Source organism: Bos indicus x Bos taurus, chromosome 15 (assembly GCF_003369695.1).
Source record: "Bos indicus x Bos taurus breed Angus x Brahman F1 hybrid chromosome 15, Bos_hybrid_MaternalHap_v2.0, whole genome shotgun sequence".
Taxonomy (NCBI): Eukaryota; Metazoa; Chordata; class Mammalia; order Artiodactyla; family Bovidae; genus Bos; species Bos indicus x Bos taurus.
The window spans coordinates 68300132-68326249 of record NC_040090.1 but is presented as its reverse complement, the minus strand read 5'-3'; the positions used below and the strand labels follow the sequence as shown (position 1 = coordinate 68326249).

Here is a 26118-nt window from a genome sequence, read left to right as displayed (position 1 = left end):
TGGGCTGCCGTCTATGGGGTCGCACAGAGTCGGACACGACTGAAGTGACTTAGCTTAGCTTATGACATAACAGCACATCAACATTTGAAGATATTGGTACTTGTATCCTGTTAAGGAAAATTTGCCTCGACCTTTTCAGCTGGAAAGTCACTGGAATAACTATTCAGAAAGAATCACATCTACATGATTTTTTAGATTTTTCGGTATGTATATTAAGAATTGTGTACAAATTGAAATGTCTGTGTCCTGATCCTCAAAACAACCAGTAAAATCTCAGTCATGAAAGAAAAGAAAACAAAAGTGAGGATAGCAAAAGGACCACTGAGAGAACGTCAAGGGGAGGAACAGTCACATAAAAGAGGTCCCAGAACAAGAAAGAGAAAGGGACAGAAAGCTTATTTGAAGAGATAATGGCTGAAAGCTTCCCTAATCTGGGGCAAAGGAATCAGATAACCAAGTCCAAGAAGCCCTGAGTCCCAAACAAGATGTACCCAAAGAGACCCCCACTAATTAAATTGTCAAACTATCCCACAGGCCTCATGGCCAAAAAAAAAACACCCAGAACATAAACAACAGAAGTGGGTTTCCTGGTGGTTCAGTGGTGAAGAATCCACCTGCCAATGCAGGATACATGGGTTTGGTCCCTGGTCCAGGAAGGGATCCCTGATCCCTTAGTTGCTGTGAAGCAACTAAGCCTGTGGGCCACAACTACTGAGCCCGAGAGCAGCAACTCCTGAAGCCCGTGAGCCCTGGAAACCATGCTCCGCAACAAGGCAGGCCACGGCCACGAGAGACCCGAGCACCGCAACCAGTGAGTGGCCCTTACTCTCCGCAGCTAGAGAAAGCCCACACGGCAATGAAGACAGCACAGCCAAAAACTAAAAGGTAAAGGGTTACCCTTTTTGCTTTGGGGATGCTGATAAGACTCTGATTCCTATTCTAAGTGCTGGTTACTCAGATGTGCTCAGTTTGTGAAAACTGAGCTGTACACCTACAATATGTGAACTTATTTGTATGTATATTATGCTTCAGTTTTTAGGTCTCTCCTCTAGTGTCTTTCTCCTCCCTAGAGACAACTTCTATAACCAGTTTCTACGTCCTTCCTGAGTTATTTTAAGCATATAAAAGTTTATATCTTTTAAAATATATATATTATATTATGCATATTACTTATATATGTATGTGTGTGTGTAAGTCGCTCAGTTGTGTCCGACTCTTTGAGACCCCATGGACTGTAGCCCACCAGGCTCCTCTGTCCATGGGATTCTCCAGGCAAGAATACTGGAGTGGGTTGCCATGCCCTTCTCCCAGGGATTTTCCCAACCCAGGGATCAAACCCAGGTCTTCTGCATTACAGACAGATTACTTACTGTTTGAGCTACCCGGGAAACTCCATTTATATACATATGTATGCAAAAGCTTTTCTACTACACTTGATAAAGGCTTGAGAAAGAACAACAACAACAACAAAGACACAAATTGGAAAACATAAACTAAATGAAAGCACTGAATTGAAATACAAAGGGTAAAACAAATTAGATAAAAGTAAAACATCATCATCGGAGAAGGCAATGGCACCCCACTCCAGTACTCTTGCCTGGAAAATCCATGGACAGAGGAGCCTGGTAGGCTGCAGTCCATGGGGTCGCTAAGAGTCGGACATGACTGAGCGACTTCACTTTCACTTTTCTCTTTCATGCATTGGAGAAGGCAATGGCAACCCACTCCAGTGTTCTTGCCTGGAGAATCCCAGGGACGGCGGAGCCTGGTGGGCTGACGTCTATGGGGTCACATAGAGTCGGACACGACTGAAGTGACTTAGCATTAGCATTAGCAAAACATCATCATAGAGTCCAGTTGTTTCTAAACATCGCTGCTCATTAGAATTACATCTGCAATTTTGGAGAAAAAACCAGTACCTGGGCATTTGTATTTTTCAAAAAATTCCAAGATAATTCTAATGTACTTTTGGATTTTAAAAAGTGATTACAGGTTTTTTTTTTTAATTAAATGGTAGTTTTAGTGATATAGAATTCTATTATTTTCTGTTGACCAATCATGATACAATGGTATTAAAATGAGTAATAGTTACATAATCACAGTAGTAAAAAATGTTTATCAGTTTTCACAATCAATAGCCAGACAAAAAAATAAAAGATAATTTCAATTGCAAGCCATAATAGAAACATGATTAACCTAACAATTTAACGTAATTATGTACAATTTGGGGAGTTAAGTACAGTGATGTTGTAGGTGGAAGTGCATACATGTACACATTTTCATCCACTCAGCCAGTCTATGACTTTTGGTTGGTGCATCTAATTCATTTATATTTAAGGTAATTTTCGATATGTATGATCCTATTACTATTAATTACTTTTTTTTTTTAGGTCTTTTTCTTCTCTTGTGTTTCCTGCCTAGAGAAGTTCCTTTAGCATTTGTTGTAAAGCTGGTTTGGTGGTGCTGAATTCTCTTAACTTTTGCTTGTCTGGAAAGCTTTTGATTTCTCCAGCAAATCTGAACAGGAGTCTTGCTGGGTTGAGTATTCTTGTCTAACCTAAGTGTTTTAGAATTTAGAACTACAATTGATTCTAGAATTAAAAAGGATTCTAATTTTAAATGGCGTGTGTTAAATGTTGGAGGAGTCACAACTCCAGTGATCACTACACTGCAGACAGTGATTCTTCCTATCAATTATCAACCGATTCTTATGGATTCATCAGCTATGATTTGTATAGCAGATAGAAGCATTTTAGATGGCAAAATGCAGCTGGTAACTTACAGAGTTGTAGCTAAAACATTCAACAATAACAGTTACTGTAACATGATCATTGTAAGAGCTTGACAGTGGGCTGGAGATAGAGGGCTGAGGGCTGCTAGGAAGGTAATGTGGAAGAGTATCAATGAGTGGGAGCTGTGAATAAGTTTCTCCTAAACTGTATGGGTGAAAGTATTGTAATTATAGTCCAAATCAAACATATGTTTTTTATTATATGCCCTTAATTGATAAGTCAGGGAATCTGTTGCACTTCTATGTCTTAAGCTGAAGGTAACTTGTTCTTCAAACCGGTCTTATAATATGACCTTAGAAAATCACCTTTAAAATAAATTGCTTTGTGAGTTTTATTGGAATGTTGGATTTACCCTCTAGAGTTGGGACCTGAGTAACTGGGTGGAAAGTTGAAATAAACAGTCCCCGCTGGGCAAGTGTCCCAGACTTGGGTTGAACAAGCAGTACTTTAGGACACGCACATCTGTGGGTTTTCATTCAGTTGCCTCCCAGGTCCCTAACCCTGCATTCCTTGGCCCTGGCATTTGAGCCTGTTTAACCACTGCTATTCAGCCCTTGTTGTCCGATGTGTGAATTTCTCTGCCGTGGTTTCACAGAGGTTGAAGCATAGTGTTGGAAGTGAGACAGACATCGGCTTATAGTTCTGGCCTCACTACTCCCTAGACACAGGAAGTTGGGTAATGCAAAAAGTCTCCAAGCCTCAATTTTCTCACCTGGAAAATGGAGACTAAAACCCTCATCTTGTGTGACTCTGCAGATTACATAACTATAAAACTCCCGCTGCCATGCCTGGCACACTGTAAATGGTGATTACGACTACGTTATTATTATTAAACCCAGGTGTCCATTACTGGTTCCTTTTTGCTACGTGAATCCCTTAGGTAACAAGTTTTTATCTTTTCACTTTGTGTGTCAGTCTTTAGTGGCTGTATTTTCCTCCTGCTGCTGCTGCTGCTAAGTCGCTTCAGTCGTGTCCGACTCTGTGCGACCCCATAGACGGCAGCCCACCAGTCTCCCCCGTCCCTGGGATTCTCCAGGCAAGAACACTGGAGTGGGTTGCCATTTCCTTCTCCAATGCATGAAAGTGAAAAGTGAAAGGGAAGTTGTTCAGTCGTGTCCGACTCTTAGCGACCCCATGGACTGCAGCCCACCAGGCCCCTCTCTCCATGGGATTTTCCAGGCAAGAGTACCAGAGTGGGTTGCCAGTGCCTTCTCCATATTTTCCTCCTACTGAATCCATATTCCAGAGGCCGCCTCCCTGGGAGCCCCTTCTTTTGTGGCACTTGGGCTGAGCCCTCACCTGCCTCCAGGCCCAGCGGACAGCCCAGCTCCTATGCACTGCTGACTCACAGAGCTGCTGGTGTCTAGTCACTTCTTCTCGCTAGCTGACTGGCTTGAGTAAATTATTTCAAGCTTTCTAGGTCTCAGTTTCCTCATCTGTGAAAAGAACTGTACCTGCTTCATGTGATTGTTGTGAAGATTTAATAGATAACTACATTAAAAGGGTCTAGAATACAAAGCGCTCCATAGCACTTGCCAGTATGACTCACATTTAGGTAAAGAGTACCCAAGCTTGGCACTTATGCACTTCTCTCTTCTCAGCCCAGGGTTCCCTCAAAATGTAGAGCTGTTTTCAGGACCTAACTGCATGTCCCTCCACTATCTGGACACTGCTTGTACCCCCATGTGAGAATCCCTGCCTTCTCCACATCCTGCCACAAATATTGCTGGCAGACGCTGGCAGGAGAGTGAGGAATGAGTAATACTTTTTTCCCCAAACATACTGTCTGTGAGGAACAGTGTACTGGGGCCACCCTGTTGGCCTCCTACCTAAAATAGGATAAAACTCATGGAACCAAGTAAAACAGTTACCTTATTCTTCCTGAATTTCATCATCTCTCTTTCCTCATTGCCACTAGTAAACACAGATCAACCATCTACAAGAAAAGGACAGTGCAAGATTCCTACCCACTGAGTCTGTGGGCTGCAAAGTGTGCCACGGATAAAAAGAGTCAGGGGTGTAACTCAGGAGTGTGAACTTCTATTGTATCCATGGGGTAAATTGGTTACCTGAACTATAACTGTTCAAGTTCCACAATAAAGCAATGAATTGAACTGCTGAACTACAAGTAACCTGAGAGAAACAAGTCAAAAAAAGATTGGATTTTGACTGAGAACTATAAATAAAACACATCACTGGTTTATAAACTGCTCAGCGCTAGTGGTAAAGAACCTGCCTGCCAATGCAGGAGTCGTAAGATGCAGGTTTGATCCCTGGGTTGGGAAGATCCCCTAGAGAAGGGAATGGCAACCCACTCCAGTATTCTTGTCTGGAGAACCCTTTGGATAGAGGCGTCTGGTGGGCTACAATCCATGGGTTTGCAAACAGTCGGACATAATGGAAGTGACTTAGGACAGCATAGCAATAGCACCCTCCACACTGGGCTTGGAAATCAAGTATGAAAGAAAGAGTTAGTCGCTCAGCATGTCCAACTCTTTGTGATCCCATGGACTGTAGCCCACCAAGATTCTCTGTCCATGGGATTCCCCAGGCAAGAATACTGGAGTGGGTTGCCATGCCCTTCTCCAGGGGATCTTCCCGACTCTAGGATCAAACCCAGATCTCCCTCACTGAAGACAGATTCTTTACCGTCTGAGCCACCAGGGAGCAGGGGGAAATCAAGGGTATCAGGATCTTACTTCTCAGGCCTCCGTGCCTTGAATAGTATTTGGCTTGTGGCAGTAAGCTGTTCCTGCTCTGCAGTCCTGGCTTCAAGCCTCCCACAGGGAGGTTCCTTTTAATGCTCCAAATCCCTTCCAGGGCCACTGTCAATATTTTCAAAAGCAAGATAATGATTATTAGTTTCTACTGTTTTTAGCACAGAGTGTTTTTAAACTATTTACCTGGTGATTATTTTTCTCAGATTTGGATGGAGACTTATTTGAGTTAATTACACTACCCAAAGACTTTAGCATTTGTTTAATGTGTAATTCCAGTTCATTTGTTCAATTATTTCCTATGCAGTTAAACATCTACAGTGCTACTAATTTAACTTCCCCTGAAGAAAGAGATGAAAAGTCATTAAAGAAACCAACATCAAAACACAGAGAAATTAGGAATATGTAATAGGTAAAACGTGGACTTCATTGGTCAGTCTTATCTGATTCTGATTTAACTTCTAGAAGCACAAAATATTTCCAAAGATAACATAACCTAAAGTTACCAGATTAACTCCTCCAGTAGATCCTACAATCTTTTAAACTAGATGCTGGTTAATCTTCCCCTTGAAACAGTAAACTAACTGGAAAACATCACGGCAAAATATTTGTAACGTAATGTCTATTAAGAGGAGGTGGCAAGAATACACAGAAGAACTGTACAAGAAAGATCTTCATGAACCAGATAATCATGAAGGTGTGATCACCCACCCTCACCTAGAGCCTGACATCCTGGAATGTGAAGTCAGGTGGGCCTTAGGAAGCATCACTACGAACAAAGCTAGTGGAGGTGATGGAATTCCAGTTGAGCTATTTCAAATCCTAAAAGATGATGCTGTGAAAGTGCTGCACTCAATATGCCAGCAAATGTGGGAAACTCAGCAGTGGCCAAAGGACTGGAAAAGGTCAGTTTTCATTCCAGTCCCAAAGAAAGGTAATACCAAAGAATGTTCACATTATCACACAAGTGCACTCATCTCACACACTAGTAAAGTAATGCTTAGGATTCTCTAAGCCAGGCTTCAGCAATATGTAAACCATGAACTTCCAGATGTTCAAGCCGGTTTTAGAAAAGGCAGAGGAACCAGAGATCAAATTGACAACATCTGCTGGATCATTGAAAAACCAAGAGAGTTCCAGAAAAACATCTATTTCTGCTTTATTGACTATGCCAAAGCCTTTGACTATGTGGATCACAATAAACTGTAGAAAATTCTGAAGGAGATGGGAATACCAGACCACCTGACCTGCCTCCTGAGAAACCTGTATACAGGTCAGGAAGCAACAGTTAGAACTGGACATGGAACAACAGACTGGTTCCAAATAGGAAAAGGAGAAGGTCAAGGCTGTATATTGTCACCCTGCTTATTTAACTTATATGCAGAGTACATCATGAGAAATGCTGGGCTGGAAGAAGCACAAGCTGGAATCAAGATTGCCAGGAGAAATATCAATAACCTCAGATATGCAGATGACACCACCCTTATGGCAGAAAGTGAAAAAGAACTAACGAGCCTCTTGATGAAAGTGAAAGAGGAGTGTGAAAAAGTTGGCTTAAAGCTCAACATTCAGAAAACTAAGATCATGGCTTCTGGTCCCATCACTTCATGGGAAATAGATGGGGAAACAGTGGAAACAGTGGCTGACTTTATTTTTCTAGACTCCAAAATCACTGCAGATGGTAACTGCCGCCATGAAATTAAAAGACACTTACTCCTTGGAAGGAAAGTTATGACCAACCTAGATAGCATATTCAAAAGCAGAGACATTACTTTGCCAACAAAGGTCCGTCTAGTCAAGGCTATGGTTTTTCCAGTAGTCATATATGGATGTGAGAGTTGGACTATAAAGAAAGCTGAGCGCCAAAGAATTGATGCTTTTGAACTGTGGTGTTGGAGAAGACTCTTGAGAGTCCCTTGGACTGCAAGGAGATCCAACCAGTCCATCCTAAAGGAGACCAGTCCTGGGTGTTCATTGGAAGGACTGATGTTGAAGCTGAAATTCCAATACTTTGGCCACCTGATGTGAAGAGCTGACTCATTTGAAAAGACCCTGATGCTGGGAAAGATTGAAGGCAGGAGGAGAAGGGGACGACAGAGGATGAGGTGGGTGGATGGCATCACCGACACAACGGACATGGGTTTGGGTGGACTCCGGGAGTTGGTGATGGACAGGGAGGCCTGGCATGCTGCGGTTCATGGGGTCGCAAAGAGTCCGACATGGCTGAGGGACTGAACTGAACTGAATGTCTACTCATTGCACAAGGCAAGTTAGGGTCCTAAATCCTGATACTGTCAATAAGTGTTGGCTTAGTAATGATTTGCACTGGGCTTTTCTATGTATCTTAAAATCACATGTTTACATTTGGGGAGTCAGTTAACAAGTATTTAGTGAGAATTTACTGTGTAGAAAACTGTGACCCAAGTTAAACAAAGAAGTGAATTCAGGTAAGTGCCGTTAAGTTGGTTTTCCCATTTCTGAAGCTACAAATGTTAATATCCAATATTCTCCATAGACGTAAGGTTTCCTATGGCAAACACACTGACATGACCCCTCCAGAAAGGAGTCTATAGCAGGTAATGACTGGGGGCACAGCCTTTGGGATCTGAGGAGATCTGGGTTTCAGTCCCTTCTCTACCACCTACCAGTTTTATGACTTTGGGCAAATCATTTAATCCAGTATGTGTCAGTCCTCTCACGGGGATGACAATAATATCTACCTTGAAGGATTGTTGTTGCATTTGGATGAAATGGACATAAGTGCTTTGTACGCAATAAATAGTAGCTTTTTTTTTTTTTTTTTACAGAGACAATGATTTTCCTGTCCAAGCATGGACTGAGACTCTGTTTCCAGAGGCACAGTCATTGAAGTGACTCACTGAACTGACTCCTTCTCTGCTCCTGAATGGAGTGGCTGAAGCTATCTGTCAAGATTAGTTCCCCCCTCCTTTCTAAAGACCTTCAAGGAAGTCTCCACAACTTCCTTCTGCCAAGACCTTACAAAATTCAAGCTGTTTCTAATATCTAACCCAAATCTTCTCTTAACTGATCAAGGCAGTTTCCTCTTTTGCCCTGTGTAGACATAGAAAAGGGTAATAAACTCTCAGATGAAGGAGTCCACAAACATTTATTCAATACTCTCTGTGACACCCTATGCAACACTAAGGAAATACGTTTCGATTTATTCCATATTGTGGGAAGGTCTGGTAAATAGAAAACAGGTAAAAATCCAGAGGCAGGGACTTCCCTGGTGGTCCTGTGGATAAGACTCCGTGCTCCCAATGCAGTTGGCTGAATTCTATCCCCGGTCAGGGAACTAGATCTCACATGCCACAACTAAGAGTTCATATACAGCAACTAAGACCCAGTACAGCTAAATAAATAAATATGAAAAAAAAAGATCTGGGGGCAAAACTCTGTAGAAAACCCATCTCAAATTAGATGGAAAGATTGTACCAATCTAATTTCGTTTGCTCTTTCAGATGCAAGCACAACTTGATAGAAACAATCTGTTGCTGTTGTTGTTTATTCCCTAAGTCACGTCCAATTTTTTGCAACCCCTTGGACTGTAACCCACCAAGCTCCTCTGTCCTTGGGATTTCCCAGGCAAGAATACTGGTGTGGGTTGCCATTTTCTTCTCCAGGGGATCTTCCTGACACAGGGATCAAAGCCGAGTCTCCTGAATCGGCAGGAGGATGCTTTACTGCTGAGCCAACAGGGAAGCCCTAACAGAGAAAGTACCTGAAACACGAATGCATATGCCCAGAAACACCTGGGTGAGAAAAGAAAACTCTCAAAGCAGAATACTGTTAGTCACAAGCATTTATTGTACTTGGGGATAGAGGCTGCTGGGATAAATAGCGTGATTTTGAGCAGATAGGATATTTTTGGATGAAAATGTTATGGAAAGTGATACATTCTCCTGGAGGAAAAGAGGACGAGCAAGAAGTATGAATACCCATTGAAGCAGCGGCATCTTTAAAGGGAGCTTCAGCCTCTAAGCTCTGGGCAAACGCTTTCCAGGTGGAGAAAGGAAGACAAGGAGGGGGAGGGGTGGAGCTGGCCAGAGAGACCTCTGCTGGCAGCTTAACCTGAAAAGAGAAGCAGGCACAGAGAGAAGCCAGGAGAAAAGAATTAAGTCCTTTCTGGAAGGTAGGAATATTATAGAGATTCTTTTCTTTCTCCTCTTTTCTTGCCTCCAAGCCTATTCTACTCAGAAATCTTTTTAGGTGTGTTTTTATCCTGAATTTGAAAGCTACAGAACAAAGTCTTTATGCTGAAAATTTTGGCCGATGGGATCTGACCTGGTCCGACAGAGAAGGCTGCCCTTTAAAAACATTTTTGTTTCCTTCAGCTGTCTCCAGACTGTGAATAATGAACATTAGACCTTGAGAAGCCAGCTTAGAAACATACTGTCCATGCTTCCTTTGTGTAAACGTGGTCAGAGGAAGAAAATTTCAAGTCATTTAAACTTTTGTTTGGTGACTTCTGAGCTCTGTAATTATCTCTTTTTTTTTTTTGGTAATTATTTTAACATGCTTTTGGTGTCTAGTAAGTTCCTTGTATATTGCAGGTACAAAAACATTTTTGTTGAATGTGTTAATGAATAGCAAAAATATCCGCAATTGCTGGGTAACGTTTTACATTTCTTAAATTTATACTAAACATAATAAACCAGACTCAAAGTAAGTTTGCATGCATTCAGGCACATATAGACACAAATGAATGTGTCTGGTACCACACTCCCAAAATTAATCAGGAAATAGAATGTTGTGTAAGAGAAAACTAGTAAGCTTCATTCATCAAATTTTTCACGACCACCATAAACTCTGCTAGTTTTAGCCAGAAAAATACAAAAAACCCTAGCAACTTAAAAACATTAAATTAGTACATTAATTTACTCCTGTGTGGTTCTCTTACAGAATTTTTTGAAATGTAGATATTGTTTTAAAATCAATGGCAAAATGAATGCAATAGTCCTGTAATGCATGCCTCATAAACCTACCTCTTCTTTTAAAAAAATTGGAAGGAGGGGGAAAATTTCAGGGAACCACTAAAAATACATGAATTATCAGTTCAGTTCAGTTCAGTCGCTCAGTCTGACGACTCTTCGCGACCCCATGAATTGCAGCACGCCAGGCCGCCCTGTCCATCACCAACTCCTGGAGTTCACTCAGACTCACGTCCATCGAGTCAGTGATGCCATCCAGCCATCTCATCCTCTGTCGCCCCCTTCTCCTCCTGCCCCCAATCTCTCCCAGCATCAGAGTCTTTTCCAATGAGTCAACTCTTCACATGAGGTGGCCAAAGTACTGGAGTTTCAGCTTTAGCATCATTCCCTCTAAAGAACTCCCAGGGCTGATCTCCTTCAGAATGGACTGGTTGGATCTCTTTGCAGTCCAAGGGACTCTCAAGAGTCTTCTCCAACACTACAGTTCAAAAGCATCAAATCTTCGGTGCTCAGCCTTCTTCACAGTCCAACTCTCACATCCATACATGACCACAGGAAAAACTATAGCCTTGACTAGACAGACCTTTGTTGGCAAAGTAATGTCTCTGCTTTTGAATATGCTATCTAGGTTGGTCATAACTTTCCTTCCAAGGAGTAAGTGTCTTTTAATTTCATGGCTGCAGTCACCATCTGCAGTGATTTTGGAGCCCCCAAAAAGAAAGTCAGCCACAGTTTCTCCATCTATTTCCCATGAAGTGATGGGACCGGATGCCATGATCTTCGTTTTCTGAATGTTGAGCTTTAAGCCAACTTTTTCACTCTCCTCTTTCACTTTCTTCAAGAGGCTTTTTAGTTCCTCTTCACTTCTGCCATAAGGGTGGTGTCATCTGCATATCTGAGGTTATTGATATTTCTCCCTGCAATCTTGATTCCAGCTTGTGTTTCTTCCAGTCTAGTGTTTCTCATGATGTACTCTGCATATAAGTTAAATAAGGAGGGTGATAATGTACAGCCTTGACGTTCTCCTTTTCCCATTTGGAACCAGTCTGTTGTTCCATGTCCAGTTCTAACTGTTGCTTCCTGACCTGCATATAGATTTATCAAGAGGCAGGTCAGGTGGTCTGGTATTCCCATCTCATGAAGAATTTTCCACAGTTTGTTGTGATCCACACAGTCAAAGGCTTTGGCATAGTCAATAAAGCAGAAATAGATGTTTTTCTGGAACTCTCTTGGTTTTTCGATGATCCAGAAGATGTTGGCAATTTGATCTCTGGTTCCTCTGCCTTTTCTAAAACAAGCTTGAAGATCAGGAAGTTCACAGTTCACGTATTGCTAAAGCCTGGCTTGGAGAATTTTGAGTATTACTTTACTAGCGTGTGAGATGAGTGCAATTGTGTGGTAGTTTGAGCATTCTTTGGCGTTGCCTTTCTTTGGGATTAGAATGAAAACTGACCTTTTCCAGTCCTGTGGCCACTGCTGAGTTTTCCAAATTTGCTGGCATATTGAGTGCGGCACTTTCACAGCATCATCTTTCAGATTTGAAACAGCTCAACTGGAATTGCATCACCTCCACTAGCTTTGTTCATAGTGATGCTTTCTAAGGCCCACTTGACTTCACATTCCACGATGTCTGGCTCTAGGTGAGTGATCACACCATCGTGATTATCTGGTTCATGAAGATCTTGTTTGTAGAGTTCTTCTGTGTATTCTTGCCACCTCTTCTTAATATCTTCTGCTTCTGTGTTAGCTAAATTCTTTACTTATCCAGAAAGTTACATGGTGGTGGTCAGCCATTTAGTTGCTAAGTGAAAGTAAAGTGAAGTCTCTCAAGTCGTGTCCAACTCTTTGCGACCCCATGGACTGTAGCCCACCAGGCTCCTCTGTCCATAGAATTCTCCAGGCAAGAGTACTGGAATGGGTTGCCATTTCTTCCTCCAGGGGGTATTCCCGACCCAGGGATTGAACCCTGGTCTCCCGCATTGCACTCAGACACTTAACCGTCTGAGCCACCAGGGAAGCTCAGACCCTCATGGACTGTAGCCCACCAGGTTCCCCTGTCTATTAGATTTCCCAGGCAAGAACACTGGAGTAGGCTGCCATTTCCTTCTCCAGGGCATCTTCTGACCCAGGGATTGACCCACATCTCCTGTATTACAGGGCTTCCCAGGTGGTGTTAGTGCTAAAGAACCTGGCTGCCAATGTAGGAGATGTAAGAGATTTGAGTTTGATCCCTGGGTTGGGAAGATCCCTTGGAGAAGGAAATTGTAACCCACTCCAGTATTCTTGCCTGGGGAATCCCATGGACAGAGGGGCCTGGTGGTCTACAGTCTATGGGGTCGCAAAGAGTCGGACACAACTGAGCACTGAGCGCACACACACACTTCTGTATTACAACTGGTCTCCTGCACTGCTGGTCAGAAAGCTGCATTTCTTTTTTTCAGGATGGTGAGATTCTGTAGATCCAGGCCCAATGGCTTATCTGACAGAACGTGTAAAGCCTCTGAAACCTGTTCTATCTCAGGTTTGAACCTGAACCTGGATAAGATCATGACAATCTTGTGTTAACCGAAAATAATACTATTCGCTACCAATGCAGTTTCAAATCTTTTTTCCCTCTAAGAAAATATAATCTTATAAAGTATAACCCAGTGACAAAGAGCAAAGATACCAGCTTCAGATGAACCTACATTCATGTATCAGTTATTCCACTGAGTGGCAACAGTTACTGTACCTTCCCCTAGTCTCAGCTTCTAGAGCTACAAAATGGGAAGAATAGTGATACGGAAAGAGTAAAGGGACAAAGTAGGAGATTAAATAGCTAATCCCACTGGGGGACTGTAAGTGAAGCAAAAGGTATAGGAGACTCCTGTAAGTTAATGATGACTGAAGGAAGCAGACTTGCTTAACAACAAAACCAAGTAGGCTTGTTTAGCAACAACAACATGTAACAAGAGCAAGAGACATGCCCCCAAACAATAAAACAACGCTAGAAGTGAGGCCCAGTGAGGTCAATAAGTTAACGATTCCCAGGATTTAGTACACCCCCGGGTGTACTCTGGGGGTTGATGATGGACAGGGAGGCCTGGCGTGCTGCAATTCTCGGAGTCGCAAAGAGTTGGACACGACTGAGCGACTGAACTGAACTGAACTGGGTGTATATAAAGAACAGTATATATTGCTTAAATTCAAATAAAAATATATATTCATATGTGTATATACACATAGAAAAAAGAGAGAGAAAGGGCCAGGCAAATAATATAAGTAAGTAGAGGAGGCTAGAGGTAAGAAATAATTGGCTCTCCCAGTTTTTTCTTTTTCTACATTTATTGGAGGCATGGATACCACAGAAATACTTTTTTTCTTATTGCTACCACTTGCTCCATGGAAGAAAAGCTACAACAAACCTAGACAGCATATTAAAAAACAGAGACATCATTTTGCTGACAAAGGTCTGTATAGTCAAAGCTTTGGTTTTGCCAGTAGTCATGTACAGATGTGAGAGTTGGACCATACATAAGGCTGAGTGCTGAAGAAATGATGCTTTTTAACTGTGGTGCTGGAGAAGACTCTCAAGGGAATTTCAAGAAAAACTGTGTGGCTAAAGTGGAGTCAGAGAGTATGGGAGATGAGTTCACAGAGGTGAGCAGGCCACACGACAAAGGTGAAATTTAGCCTAAGGAAAATAAGAAGGCATTGGAGAGCTTTAGCATGGCGGTGATGGGCAAAAATTTATGTTTGTCAGAGATGCCTCTGGTTTCTGAGAAGAGAATAGACTGCAGGGGGAAGGAGTAGAAATTGTCACTGGGGGCTATTGCTGAGCCTGCAAGAGACGACTGGGGTTTGGGGCAGGTGATTGTGGGCAAAGTGGTTGCTATTGTTCAGCTGCTTAGTCACGTCTGACTCTTTGTGACCCCATGGACTGCAGCATACCAGGCTTCCCTGTCTATCACCATCTCCTGGAGCTTGTTCAAACTCATGTCTATTGAGTCAGTGATGCGATCCAACCATCTCATCATCTGTCGTCCCCTTCTCCTGCCTTCAATCTTTCCCAGCATCAGGGTCTTTTCTAATGAGTCAGCCTTTCCCATCAGGTGGCCAAAGTATTGGAGTTTCAGTTTCAGCATCAGTCTTTCCAATGAATATTCAGGACTGATTTCCTTTAGGACTGACTGCTTTGATTTCCTTGCAGTCCAAGGGACTCTCAAGAGTCTTCTCCAGCATCACAGTTCAAAAGCATCAGTTCTTCAGTGCTTAGCCTTCTTTATGCTCCAACTCTCACATCCATACACGACTACTGGAAAAACCACACCTTTGACTAGACTGACCTTTGTTGGCAATATGCTGTCTAGTTTGGTCATAGCTTTTCTTCCAAGGAGTAAGTGTCTTTTAGTTTCATGGGTGCAGTCACCATCTGCAGTGATTTTGGAGCCCCCCAAAATAAAGTCTCTCACTGTTTCCACTGTTTCCCTATTTGCCATGAAGTGATGGGACCAGATGCCATGATCTTCATTTTTTGAATGTTGAGTTTTAAGCCAACTTTTTCACTCTCCTCTTTCACTTTCATCAAGAGGCTCTTTAGTTCTTCATCTTCTGCCATAATGGTGGTGTCATCTGCATATCTGAGGTTATTGATATTTCTCCCTGCAATCTTGATTCCAGCTTGTGCTTCCTCCAGCCCAGCATTTTGCATGATGTACTCTGCATGTGAGTTAAATAAGCAGGGTGACAATATGCAGCCTTGATGTACTCTTTCCCCAGTTTGGAACCAGTCTGTTGTTCCATGTCTGGTTCTACCTGTTGTTTCTTGACTGGCATACAGGTTTTTCAGGAGGAAGTTAGGGTGGTCTGGTATTCCTATCTCTTTCAGAATTTTCCATAGTTTGTTGTGATCCACACAGTCAAAGGCTTTAGCATAGTCAATGAAGCAGAAGTAGATGTTTTGGGCAAGGTGGGGAGATTTCAAATATCTTTCAAATGTAGATTTCACAGGATTCACTGATGGACTGACCATGGAGAGAGGATTTGCCTTCTAGGCCTAATCAACTGAGTGAATGGTGGTACCATTTCTTGAGATGGGGAAGACCCACTGAAGAGTGGGATTTAAAAGCTGGGATTTAGGGATGTCCTTGGTGGTCCAGTGGTTAAGATTTCACCTTCCAATGCAGAGGGTGCAGGTTTGATCCCTGGTCAGGGAATTTGGGCTTCCCTCGTAGCTAAATCGGTAAAGAATCTGCCTGCAATACAGGAGACCTGGGTTCAATCCCTGGGTTGGAAGATCCCCTGGAGAAGGGAATGGCACCCCAACTCCAGTATTCTTGCCTGGAGAATCCCATGGACAGAAGAGCCTGGCAGGCTACAGTCCACGGGGTCGCAAAAGTCGGACACGACTTAGAAACTAAAACACTACCACCAGGGAACGAAGATCCTGCATGCCTCGTGGCCAAAAACCCAAAACATACAACAAAAACAATATTATAAAAGATTTAATAAAGACTTAAAATGGTCCATATTAAAATTTTTCAAAGATTTTTATTCAGTTCTGTTCTGGTCATGCTAAGTTTGAGAGGCCTTTAGATATCCAAGCCAAGTAGGCTTCTGGGAATTTGAAAATCAGAGGGCAGAGATATAAATTTTGGAGTTGTCAGCACAAGAGGGCCAAGTGTGATCTGCAGGGAGGGAGTATGGATACAGAAAAAGGTCTATGACTGAGTTTTACACATTTTAGAGCATAGAAGAAGCAGAGTCAGCAAGGAGGATAGAGAACGGGTGGTACAACTCAAACCAGGAGACTGGAGCATGGTGACCTGGAGGCTGAGCTGAGAAAGTGTTTTCCGGGGAAGGAGTAAATGGTTATGTCATATGCTGTGGAGAAGCTGAGTTTGTGGATTGGATTTGACCTTGAAGATCACTACCTTTGACCTTAACAACAAAGGTCATTTGCAATCTGGAAAGGAACAATTTCCTTGTATGCGTGGAAGCAAAGGCCTAATTGGGATGGGTGACAGAGCCAATAAGTGAAAACGTAGAAATAATGGGTCTAACTTCTAACATCTAGGGATGGCTGCTTATAAGTCATGTGTGTGCGTGCTCAGTTGCTGTTGTGTCTGACTCTTTTGCAACCCCATGGACTGTAGCCCACCAGGCTCCTCTTTCCATGAGATTTCCCAGGCAAGAACACTGGAGTGGGTTGCCATGCCTTCCTCTAGTGGGTTGTCATGCCTTTCTCTAAGGGATCTTCTCAACCCAGGGATCAAACCCCTTTCTCCTGCGTCTCCCTCATTCACAGGCAGATTCTTTACTACTGTACTACCTTAGAAGACTACATTCAAGGTCCTAAAAATCCCTAAGAGTTTTATGCAGAATTCTGGGTGTGTGTGGCAAGGTGTGTCCTCCAGCAAGAGAGGCTGTATCTTTCTTCTGATATTTAAAAGAGTTTGTCACTGTAAACCTTGCAGTTTACAGTAGCTGATGAACACTGCCAGCCTTAGCTCTCCGGGCTAGGCTGGAAGAGTGTGGAACTCTCCCTACGTGCTAGTTTCCTGTTCTGGTCCACATGGGGCTTCCAGCCGTGAAAAGGAGAAGAAACGAAAAAGAAAAAATTTAGTAGGCTTCCGTTTTTTATCCATTAGAGCCCTTTAAAACTTAACGTTACAGAAGCAATTCTCAGCTTTGAGATATTTTTTCTAGGCTAAAATAGCACCTCTGTGCGACCTCTGGTGGATGCTACAAAAAATGCAGCACCCCATGCGGTCTTCATTTCATATGAAAAATATTTAAGAAGTCTTCCCTGATAGCTCAGTTTGTAAAGAATCCACCTGCAAGGCAGGAGACCCCAGTTGGATTCCTGGGTCTGGAAGATCCTCTGCAGAAGGGATAGGCTACCCATTCCAGCATTCTTGAGCTTCCCTTGTGGCTCAGCTGGTAAAGAATCCATCCGCAATGCACAAGACCTGGGTTCAGTACCTGGGTTGGGAAGATCCCCTGGAGAAGGAAAAGACTACCCACTCCAGAATTCTGGCCTGGAGAATTCCATGGACCGTATAGTCCATGGGGTCGCAAAGAGTTGGACATGACTGAGCCACTTTCACTTTCAATATTTAAGATTGCCTAGAAAAATAAATTTTTATAAACCAAATGATTTTTCCTAATTATTCAGACTGACATAAATAAATTTATCCATTAAGAATCAACACACCATCCAAATAGTGTATAAATGAGCTTTTATGTAATCTCTGAAATGAAGGGGACCCAAATACAATTGCAGATTGGGTTTCAGAGAAACAATTTAGTTGGTCATTCTGCCTCCATCTGTAGAGTTCAAACTCTAAGACTTTATACTTTCCTTCAAGACACTGTATGAACAAAATTAGCCATTCCTTTGACCTATCTTTCCATAAGAATGGGTGATGCAAGAAGACCTTAAAAGGCGTTTCTATGCTGGTTTTAAAATGTAAAGTGGAGGGAAAACAATTCTTAAAGGAAAAAGAAGACATTATGAAAAGCTGTAGTATCAATGTGGCATTGAAATAGATGAATGGGACAGAACAGGGAGTGAAGAAATAGGAAAAACCCCATAAAGTGTGAAACTATGTCACAGAGTCTGAAAGTTGTACCTCTGGGCCTGCAGCCTCTGCTCTAATTTGGGTCCCACTAGCCTGGGCTTCCCAGGTGGCACCTATGGTAAAGAACATGCCTGCCAGTGCAGGAAATCTGAGACATGTTCGATCCCTGGGTCAGGAAGATCCCCTGGAGGAGGAAATGACTACCCACTCCAGTTTTCTTGCCTGGAGAATTCCACGGACAGAGGAGCCTGGTGGGCTGCAGTCCATAGGGTTGCAAAGAGTTGGACACGACTGAAGCAACTTAGCACAGCACAGCCCGTTTTTCAACAATTCTCCTCAGAAAACGTCAAGTTCTCTATGTACAGGAGTCATGTCTCATTTCTTTTATATCTTCAAGCAACTGCTGGTATCCAAGAGGGTTTCAATAAAAACATGAAATATGCACCTAGTAATCACAGAGAAGGAACTATAAAAAATAAGGAGCTCCAGCAGTTTCAAAATAATGTCTATAAGGGATTCTTTAGAGCATGCATGTGTGTGTGCTCAGTTGCTTTAGTCATATCCAACTCTGTGCGACCCTAACCTGCCAGGCTCCTCTGTCCATGGGATTCTCCAGGTTAAGAATACTGTAGTGGGTTGCCATGCCCTCCTCCAGGGAATCTTCCTGACCCAGGGATCGAACCCACATCTCCTGCATGGATAGGCAGATTCTTTATCTCTGAGCTCTCAGGGAAACCCTCTTTAGAGCATATCTTTTTTCAAATGAATCATCAGTGTGAGCTATCAATGCCCAGACCATGTAACCCATATACTATGTGTATGTGAGATAAAATCCTGGGATGAATTGACCTATTTAAATGACTTAGATTCTTCTGAGTCAGTGATTTGCAAAGTGGGGTCTCTGGACCAGCATCATCAACTTGGGACTTGGTAGAAATACAAATTCTTGGGCCCCATCCCAGACTTTCTAAGCCAGTTACTCTCTAGATGGGGCTCAGCCGTCTGCTTTTAACCTGTAATTCCTAGATAATTCTGATGCAGTCAATACTTTGAGCATCACGGTTATTGGTACTACTTATGGAGAAGGCAATGGCACCCTACTCCAGTACTCTTGCCTGGAAAATCCAATGGGCAGAGGAGCCTGGTAGGCTGCAGTCCATGGGGTTGCTAAGAGTCAGGCATGACTGAGCGACTTCAATTTCACTTTTCACTTTCATGCATTGGAGAAGGAAATGGCAACCCACTCCAGTGTTCTTGCCTGGAGAATCCCAGGGACAGGGGGCCTGGTGGGCAGCCGTCTATGGGGTCGCACAGAGTCGGACATGACTGAAGTGACTTAGCAGCAGCAGCAGCATATTGATAAAGGTTGAGGATGTTATTGTGCTTTCCAGACACTTGGAAAAAATTCTACTTATCATTAAGTAGAAATAAATCCACCAAAAATGTGGAACAGCAATGTAAATACATTAATTTATTTGGGCAAAGGCAAAATAATTATATAAAATTATCCAAGAACCTCTCAGGGGGCTGTTTTTCTTTTAATACTCATGGTTTTACAATAAATAAAATAATCACTGCCATCAAACAGGTAATTTTATATCCATTTTGCAAATATACTTAATTTGTCACTGAGATTACCTGCAGGTGGATGTTTAATGTGGCATTCATCTCTTTTAATATAAAGTTCTTCCTCGAGTACTTCCTTAATTCTCTTATGTGGTTCACAATATAAAAACTTCTTCCCTGTAAAGGTATTAACAAAATTGGTTACTTATCATAAATTCTGCCCAACCTTCTAGCCATTATTTACATAAATAACTATTTTTTAAAGAGACAAATCCTTCCATACAAATAACAGGTGTTTCATCCTGCAGACTCTATTTTGGAAAGATCCCTTCCAGTGTAACTTTTAGCTTTGCCGGGGGACAACTTTATATTTTGTGGTTAAGTTTCAGATAACTTATTTTAAGTATTATGAAGTAATATATGAAGTTTTCTTCATTAACTTGAAGAAAACTTTCATTTATTCAATAAATTCTTATTAAAGACATACTCTGTGCCAGGCATTTGGGGCAGAGGACACAGCAGTGAATAATAAAGATATATGGTGGCTCAGACAGTAAAGAATCTGCCTGCAATGTGGGAGACCTGGGTTTGATCCCTGGGTTGGGAAGATCCCCTGGAGAAGGGAAAGGCTACCCACTCCAGTATTCTGGAGAATTCCACGGACTGTATAGTCCATGGGTTCGAAAGAGTTGGGCACGACTGAGCAACTTTCACTTTCCATGCATAGAGCCTACAATCCAGATACATGATACAGAACAGTCTAGTAGTATTTCATCAGCTTTTTAAAAGAATAAACCTGAATTGTAGTGGAGTGTCAGTAATGGACATATGACCTTTTCCTGACCTCCAAACCTGGCCCCACAAGACTTCACTGTTATAGTTGAGGATGGACTGTTTTTTCTAAGCTCTTTAGCTACATTTCTTCTGCTCAGCCCAGGGAGTCATCTGAGCCCATACTTCTCTCCAGACTCTCCTGTCAGCCCTTCTCTCTCTTGCTCTCTGAGCTCCGGCCATGTGGCCTTTCTGTCCATCCCCACACATTGTCTCTTTTGTACAGTCTGTTTTCTCTGCCTGAACTGTCCTTCTCATAATTATTTTTGCCTGGGTAACTTCTACCTGAATGTCAGGTCTAGGCTGAGATGTCAGTTCTTTAAGGAAATTTTCCTTGGCTCCACAATGTCCCTGGTTACTTTTTCTCATAGTATTTTCCTCTTTGCTTTCATTTGACTTATTGCAATGTGTATGCAGCCTCATTTACTTTATGTACAATTTTATTTGTGTAACTATTAGTACCGTATGTCTCCCTTGCCAGGCTATATACCGTGAGAGCAGAGGTGTCTGTTCAGCTCATCAGAGTCCTAGAACAGAGTGTGACATAATAGTAGATGCTCAACAGGATTTCCCTGCTGGTCTGCCTGCCAATGCAGAGGACACGGAATTTGATCCCTGATCAGAGAACTAGATCCCACATACGTCGGGGAAGCTAAGCCTGTGCACCGCAACTGCTGAGCCTAGAGCCTGTGAACTACCGAAGCCCCTGCTCCCCAGAGCGTGTGCTCCTCATTGAGGGATGCCGCGGCAGTGAGAAGCCGGCATATTAGAGAGTAGCCTCTGCTTGCCCCAACTAGAGAGTGCCTGCGTGAAGCTACGAAGACCCAGCACAGCCAAAAATAAATAAATACAAATTAAAAAAATAATAGATGCTCAACAAGTGTGTGTTCAAGTGGAACCAAAGCATTGTTCAATCAGGTGGAGCGCAGATTCCTCTGTGTGTGTGTCTGCCCACCCAGCCCTGTGAAGAGCAGGCAGCCAGTAGTTCTAGTCCTAGTGCTTAAAAACTCAGTCCAGGGAGCCATGGAGAATCTCAATGACCGAGGCAAAGATATGGCAGGTGTCCTCTTTTCTAGACCAACTGAAGAAGAACAAATTTGACTTGTGTGCAGACTGGCCCAAATGGGGCAAGAGACCTAATGCTTCTCGCCACGGGTCTAGGTCATTCCTGGTCGTGAGACCCAAACACACCCTCAGACATGAACAAGGTAGAGTGAGATATTCTCTGGGTCTGGGCTTGTTTTCCCCCAAATTCAGAGTCATATGAATGAGAGATGAATGTGGGTCAGCATTACTCAAGTTTAACTCTGGATTAAAATTTAGTTAAATCATGATCTTCAGGCAGAAAAGGGTTTAAGAAATTTGGCTAAGAGGAAAAGCCTATAATAGCTCAGTAGAAATGAAGAGATCACTTGCTGTAATTTGATGTCTCTTGACAAATTTCAGCCCTTCTCTCACAAGAATTCACAGAAGAAATCATCAAAGGTTTCAAGGAACTATGAAAAATGACAGACTTGTAAACAGCTGTGTGTGTGTGTGCGTGTGCACGTGCGCGTGTGCATGTGCATGCACACTAAGTCATGTCCAACTATTTGGGACCCCATGCACTGTAGCCCGCCAGGTTCCTCTGTCAATGGGATTTTCCAGGTAAGAATGCTGGAGTGGGTTGCCATTTCCTACCAGGGGATCTTCCTGGACTAGGGATCAAACCCGTGTCTCCTGCATTGGCAGGTGGATTCTTTACCACAGTGGCACCTGGGAAACTCATAAAGAGCTAGTTTGGGCAAATATTCCTTGCTCTAAGAAAGACAAAGAGAAAGACAAGAAAGGAAGGAAGCAACGAGCTGGCTACTAACAATTGCTACGGTTTATTGAATGCTACCATGTTCTAGGCATCTTATGTATACTATCTTTCTTCTTGACAATCAGCCTATAGGAAGGTAAAATTATTCCTACTTTATGGAAGAGGGGCTTCCCTTATGGCTCAGCTGGTAAAGAATCTGCCTGCAATATGGGAGACCTGGTTCAATCCCTGGATTGGGAAAGGCTATCCACACCAGTATTCTGGCCTAGAGGATTCCATGGACTACAGTCCATGTGGTAGCAAAGGTTTGGATACAACTGAGTGACCTTTCACTTATGGATGAGAAAGTAAGTTTCAAAAGTTTTTAAAACTAGTCATAAAAATTAAAAGAAATTGATTCTTTCAAACTGTGGTTCAAGAGAAAACTTTTGAGAGTTCTTTGGACAGAAAGGAGATCAAACCAGTCAATCCTACAGGAAATAAACCCTGAATGTTCATTGAAAGGACTGATGCTAAAGCTGAAGCTCCAATACTTTGGCCACCTGATGTGAACAGCTGATTGTTTGGAAAAGACCCTGATGCTGGGAAAGATTCAAGGCAGGAGGAGAAGGGGACAACAGAGAATGAGATGGTTGGGTGGCATCACTGACTCAATGGACATGAGTTTGAGCACACTCCAAGAGATAGTGAAGGACAGGGAAGCCTGGGATGCTAGCAGTCCATAGGGTCACAAAGAGTCGGACATGATTTAGTGACTGAACAACATAGCTGACCCTCTCAAACCAAGTTACTAAACTGGCTAGATTAAGGAGATGTTGTACCCATAGTATAGTATTTGCATTTCGGCAAGACATTTGATAAAGTGCATTCATATAGGAGGCAGAGTGCCCAGCCAAAGATGCTACTTGACAGATCAGGGGCTTCCAGAGACTCTACTTGGACTGTGGGGTTCACCATTTAATTAGTTAATCTGAATATAGGAACTTTCAGCAAACTCACCAAATGTGAGAATGACACAGACTTGGTGAATGGTTTACAGGCTGAATGGCAAACTCAGGATTCAAAGGGCCTTCCATACTTGGAATGAAATGTTCATATCCATAGGATGGTATTGATGGGGACAATATAACGACCTGCATTTAGAACTAAACAGAGGAACTCCGTAAGTATAGGACAGAAAAGGCCTTGGTCAAATGTTTTCAATTGGACAGATGGGAAAAGAGAAACTAAGGATGTCATAGATTGCATTTGTTGTGTGTTAAGAATCTAATGTGTCTGCCTAAACAGCTATTGTGAATTTATATAGATTCACCTAATAGAAGTATAACGTTCAGATCAAGCGAAGTTATGGTCCTACCACACTACCCTAATCTGATGGTACCTAGTATACTGGATTCAGTGATTTAATAAAACGGAGAATATTGGGATAGTTCAGCCCATGGTGAGAGCACTACAAATTATTTTAAAGATAACACTAAAATGAATAAATAAAGGTAACACTGAGGCGATAAAAGATTTGGTGGGGCTCAAATAGCCACCGTTATATAATTCAAAGATGTTTCAGTGGGAAAGGGCCACATTTTATCTGTGTATATTTGGGAGCAGATGTGTGATTAGGGAGTAGAAGCTGTACAGACACTGAGGACCTTTCCAAAAAATAGAGACTGAAGATTTAAAAAAAATTTTTTTTTGAAAATTAAATAGGTACTTGTGCCCATTTAATTTAACAGGTATGAATAATCTGTCTCTACTTGAGCTGAGGCCCTAAACAATGAGCTCAGGAAGGTTGAGGCAGGCACTCTTCGTATGTTTCTACCCTGACTCTGTCAGCCCCTGTGTAAATTAGACACCAGCCTTAATTCATTACTCATTTCCCAGCAACTGCCCAATGGAAGGCACGCAATCAGGACTCAATATTTGTTCAACTGACAAGCAAATGGCTAATTCCACCTTTTACTCCTACAGCCAAAAGGAATAAAGAACCTCTAAATTCTAGTGTCGCTTATGAGAAAATTTCCAGGTTGAATTTCAAGTCAGAGTAAGGAATTCCTTAAATATACTGAATACTTACATATACACTGAACTTAGTCGCTCTAAATAAGGTCTCTGCCTGCTGTTGACAAGAACAAGAATGAGGCATCATAATCAAGTATATTGTGACTGATGCTGAGGAAAGAGGCAGGCAACAGCAGTTCTGAGGCTCCTAGGGAGGTGCCGGGCTCTCAAGAGGGGGTGTGTGGTCCCTGGGGGAGTGGAAGTCGAGCTTCTTCGGCCCAACCCTTGCTCTCTAGAGGGGTAATCAGCGAGGCTCTGCAGAATGGCTGGGAATTGCTCACCTTCTTCAGACTATTATTTTCATCTTCATCATTCCTTAGCACCTACTGAAGACATGTGGGGCACACGGGGCTGGGAAATATCTGTAAATTTATGGAACAAGATGGATAAGCGCTTTGACCTGGCGCGGACTCAACTTTCAACTATGTTGGTTGTGAACCAGAACTCCTTTTTACTTCTTGCACGGTTGTTTGTATGTTTGGCAGGGCAGGAGGAAACAGCAGCAGTGTGTTAACATGTGACCCATAATTGTGAGACTCTAAAAGGGTCAGGTAATCATAATTTATGAACGGAGAATCCAAGAGATGGGAGTTTAAGTGTTTGAAGGCGTTCTCCTGCACTGAGTGATGCTGGGCAAGGTATATCCTTTCTGCTAGTTTAGACTTTAGTTTCCCGGTTTGTAAAATGAAGGAATTGACAAAAATGATACGTGTATTTCCATGCGTGTATATATAATTTATGTATTTAAAAATTAATTTCATATTTTATATGTAAAACAAATTTTTATATTTTACACAATTTTAATTAAAATATATTTTGTAATTTAATATTTTGAATACTATATGTATGTGTATTCATACGTGCACAATTTTTTTCAGTACCTTCCAGGCCAATGCCACTGCCCATTAAGTTGGAGGCTACCTGGGCTCAGATAACCTTTTATGAAGGAGGGCTTGGGGAAATGGACCAGATGCCTTTGGCCCTTACCTTTGTCAAAACAGCAACTCCAACCCCTCCCTCCAAAACCTTTGCGGCTTCAGCTAGTCCCACCGCAGTTTCCCCGTTCGCCTTTCACGGATTCTCCTCGCCCACGTCCCTCCCACCGTGTCGACGGCTGGAAGGGAACTCACACTGCTTGCGGGACTCCTGGGGACCACCGCCGCCCGGTTCTCCGCGCACCGCCGCGCACCCCAGGCCTGCGGGAGGCCCGGGCTGCTCGCCATCGCGGCCCGCCTGAGGCACCGTCACGACTGCCGCGGCCTCCTCCTCCCTCATGCCGCCGGGGTCTTCGTGGCCGGCAGCCGGCTGGCCTTCTCTGCTCTGCCGCGGGCAGCCAGGGAACGCAAGGCGTCTCTGGTTGCCATGGTGACAGGATCCTCCCCCTCCCCCCCACCCGCCGCCTAGCAGCTCTATTATGCTGGTGTCTCCTGTGTTCCGCGCGCCCAGGAAGACAGACGCTGGAGTTGGGAAGCTGTGATTACTTACCCACCAAAGCAAAGGACTTTCTGTTAATTTCTCATGTGTTTGTCACAGCAGTTTCGCAAGAGAGGCTTTACTATTGCCTCGTAGGGAAGCGGAGATTCAAAAAGCTAAGAACATTGTCTGAAGTTAGGCAACCAGAAGTGGCACAAGCTGGAATCCGAATTCAGAAAAGTTTGGTCCCAGAGGCCAAAGAGTAGATAGCCACCTGGAACAGGTAAGAGCGGGTGCAGGGACTGGACACGTGAGTTCAGGCAAGGTCACTGGTTTCACGCAGTGATAATGTTTGTTGTGTCCCGGCTCCTTGCTACACACACAACATGATGGAATAAATCAACATTAAGGATTCCTAACTTTTGG

At 42.9% G+C, this 26118-nt stretch overlaps 1 protein-coding gene across 1 annotated transcript in view; it reads right to left on the bottom strand.

Annotated features, from left to right (window-relative positions):
• C15H11orf97 (chromosome 15 C11orf97 homolog) overlaps nt 1-25621 on the bottom strand; it is a 34214-nt gene extending 8593 nt beyond the window's left edge. The window contains exons 1-3 of the mRNA XM_027563862.1: nt 25410-25621; nt 19662-19766; nt 5492-5617 (exon numbers count right to left, since the gene is read on the bottom strand). Coding sequence (XP_027419663.1) covers nt 5492-5617; nt 19662-19766; nt 25410-25554 — 376 coding nt within the window. The 5' untranslated portion in view covers nt 25555-25621. The remainder of the gene's footprint in view (nt 1-5491; nt 5618-19661; nt 19767-25409) is intronic.
• Nucleotides 25622-26118: the final 497 nt, after the last annotated feature.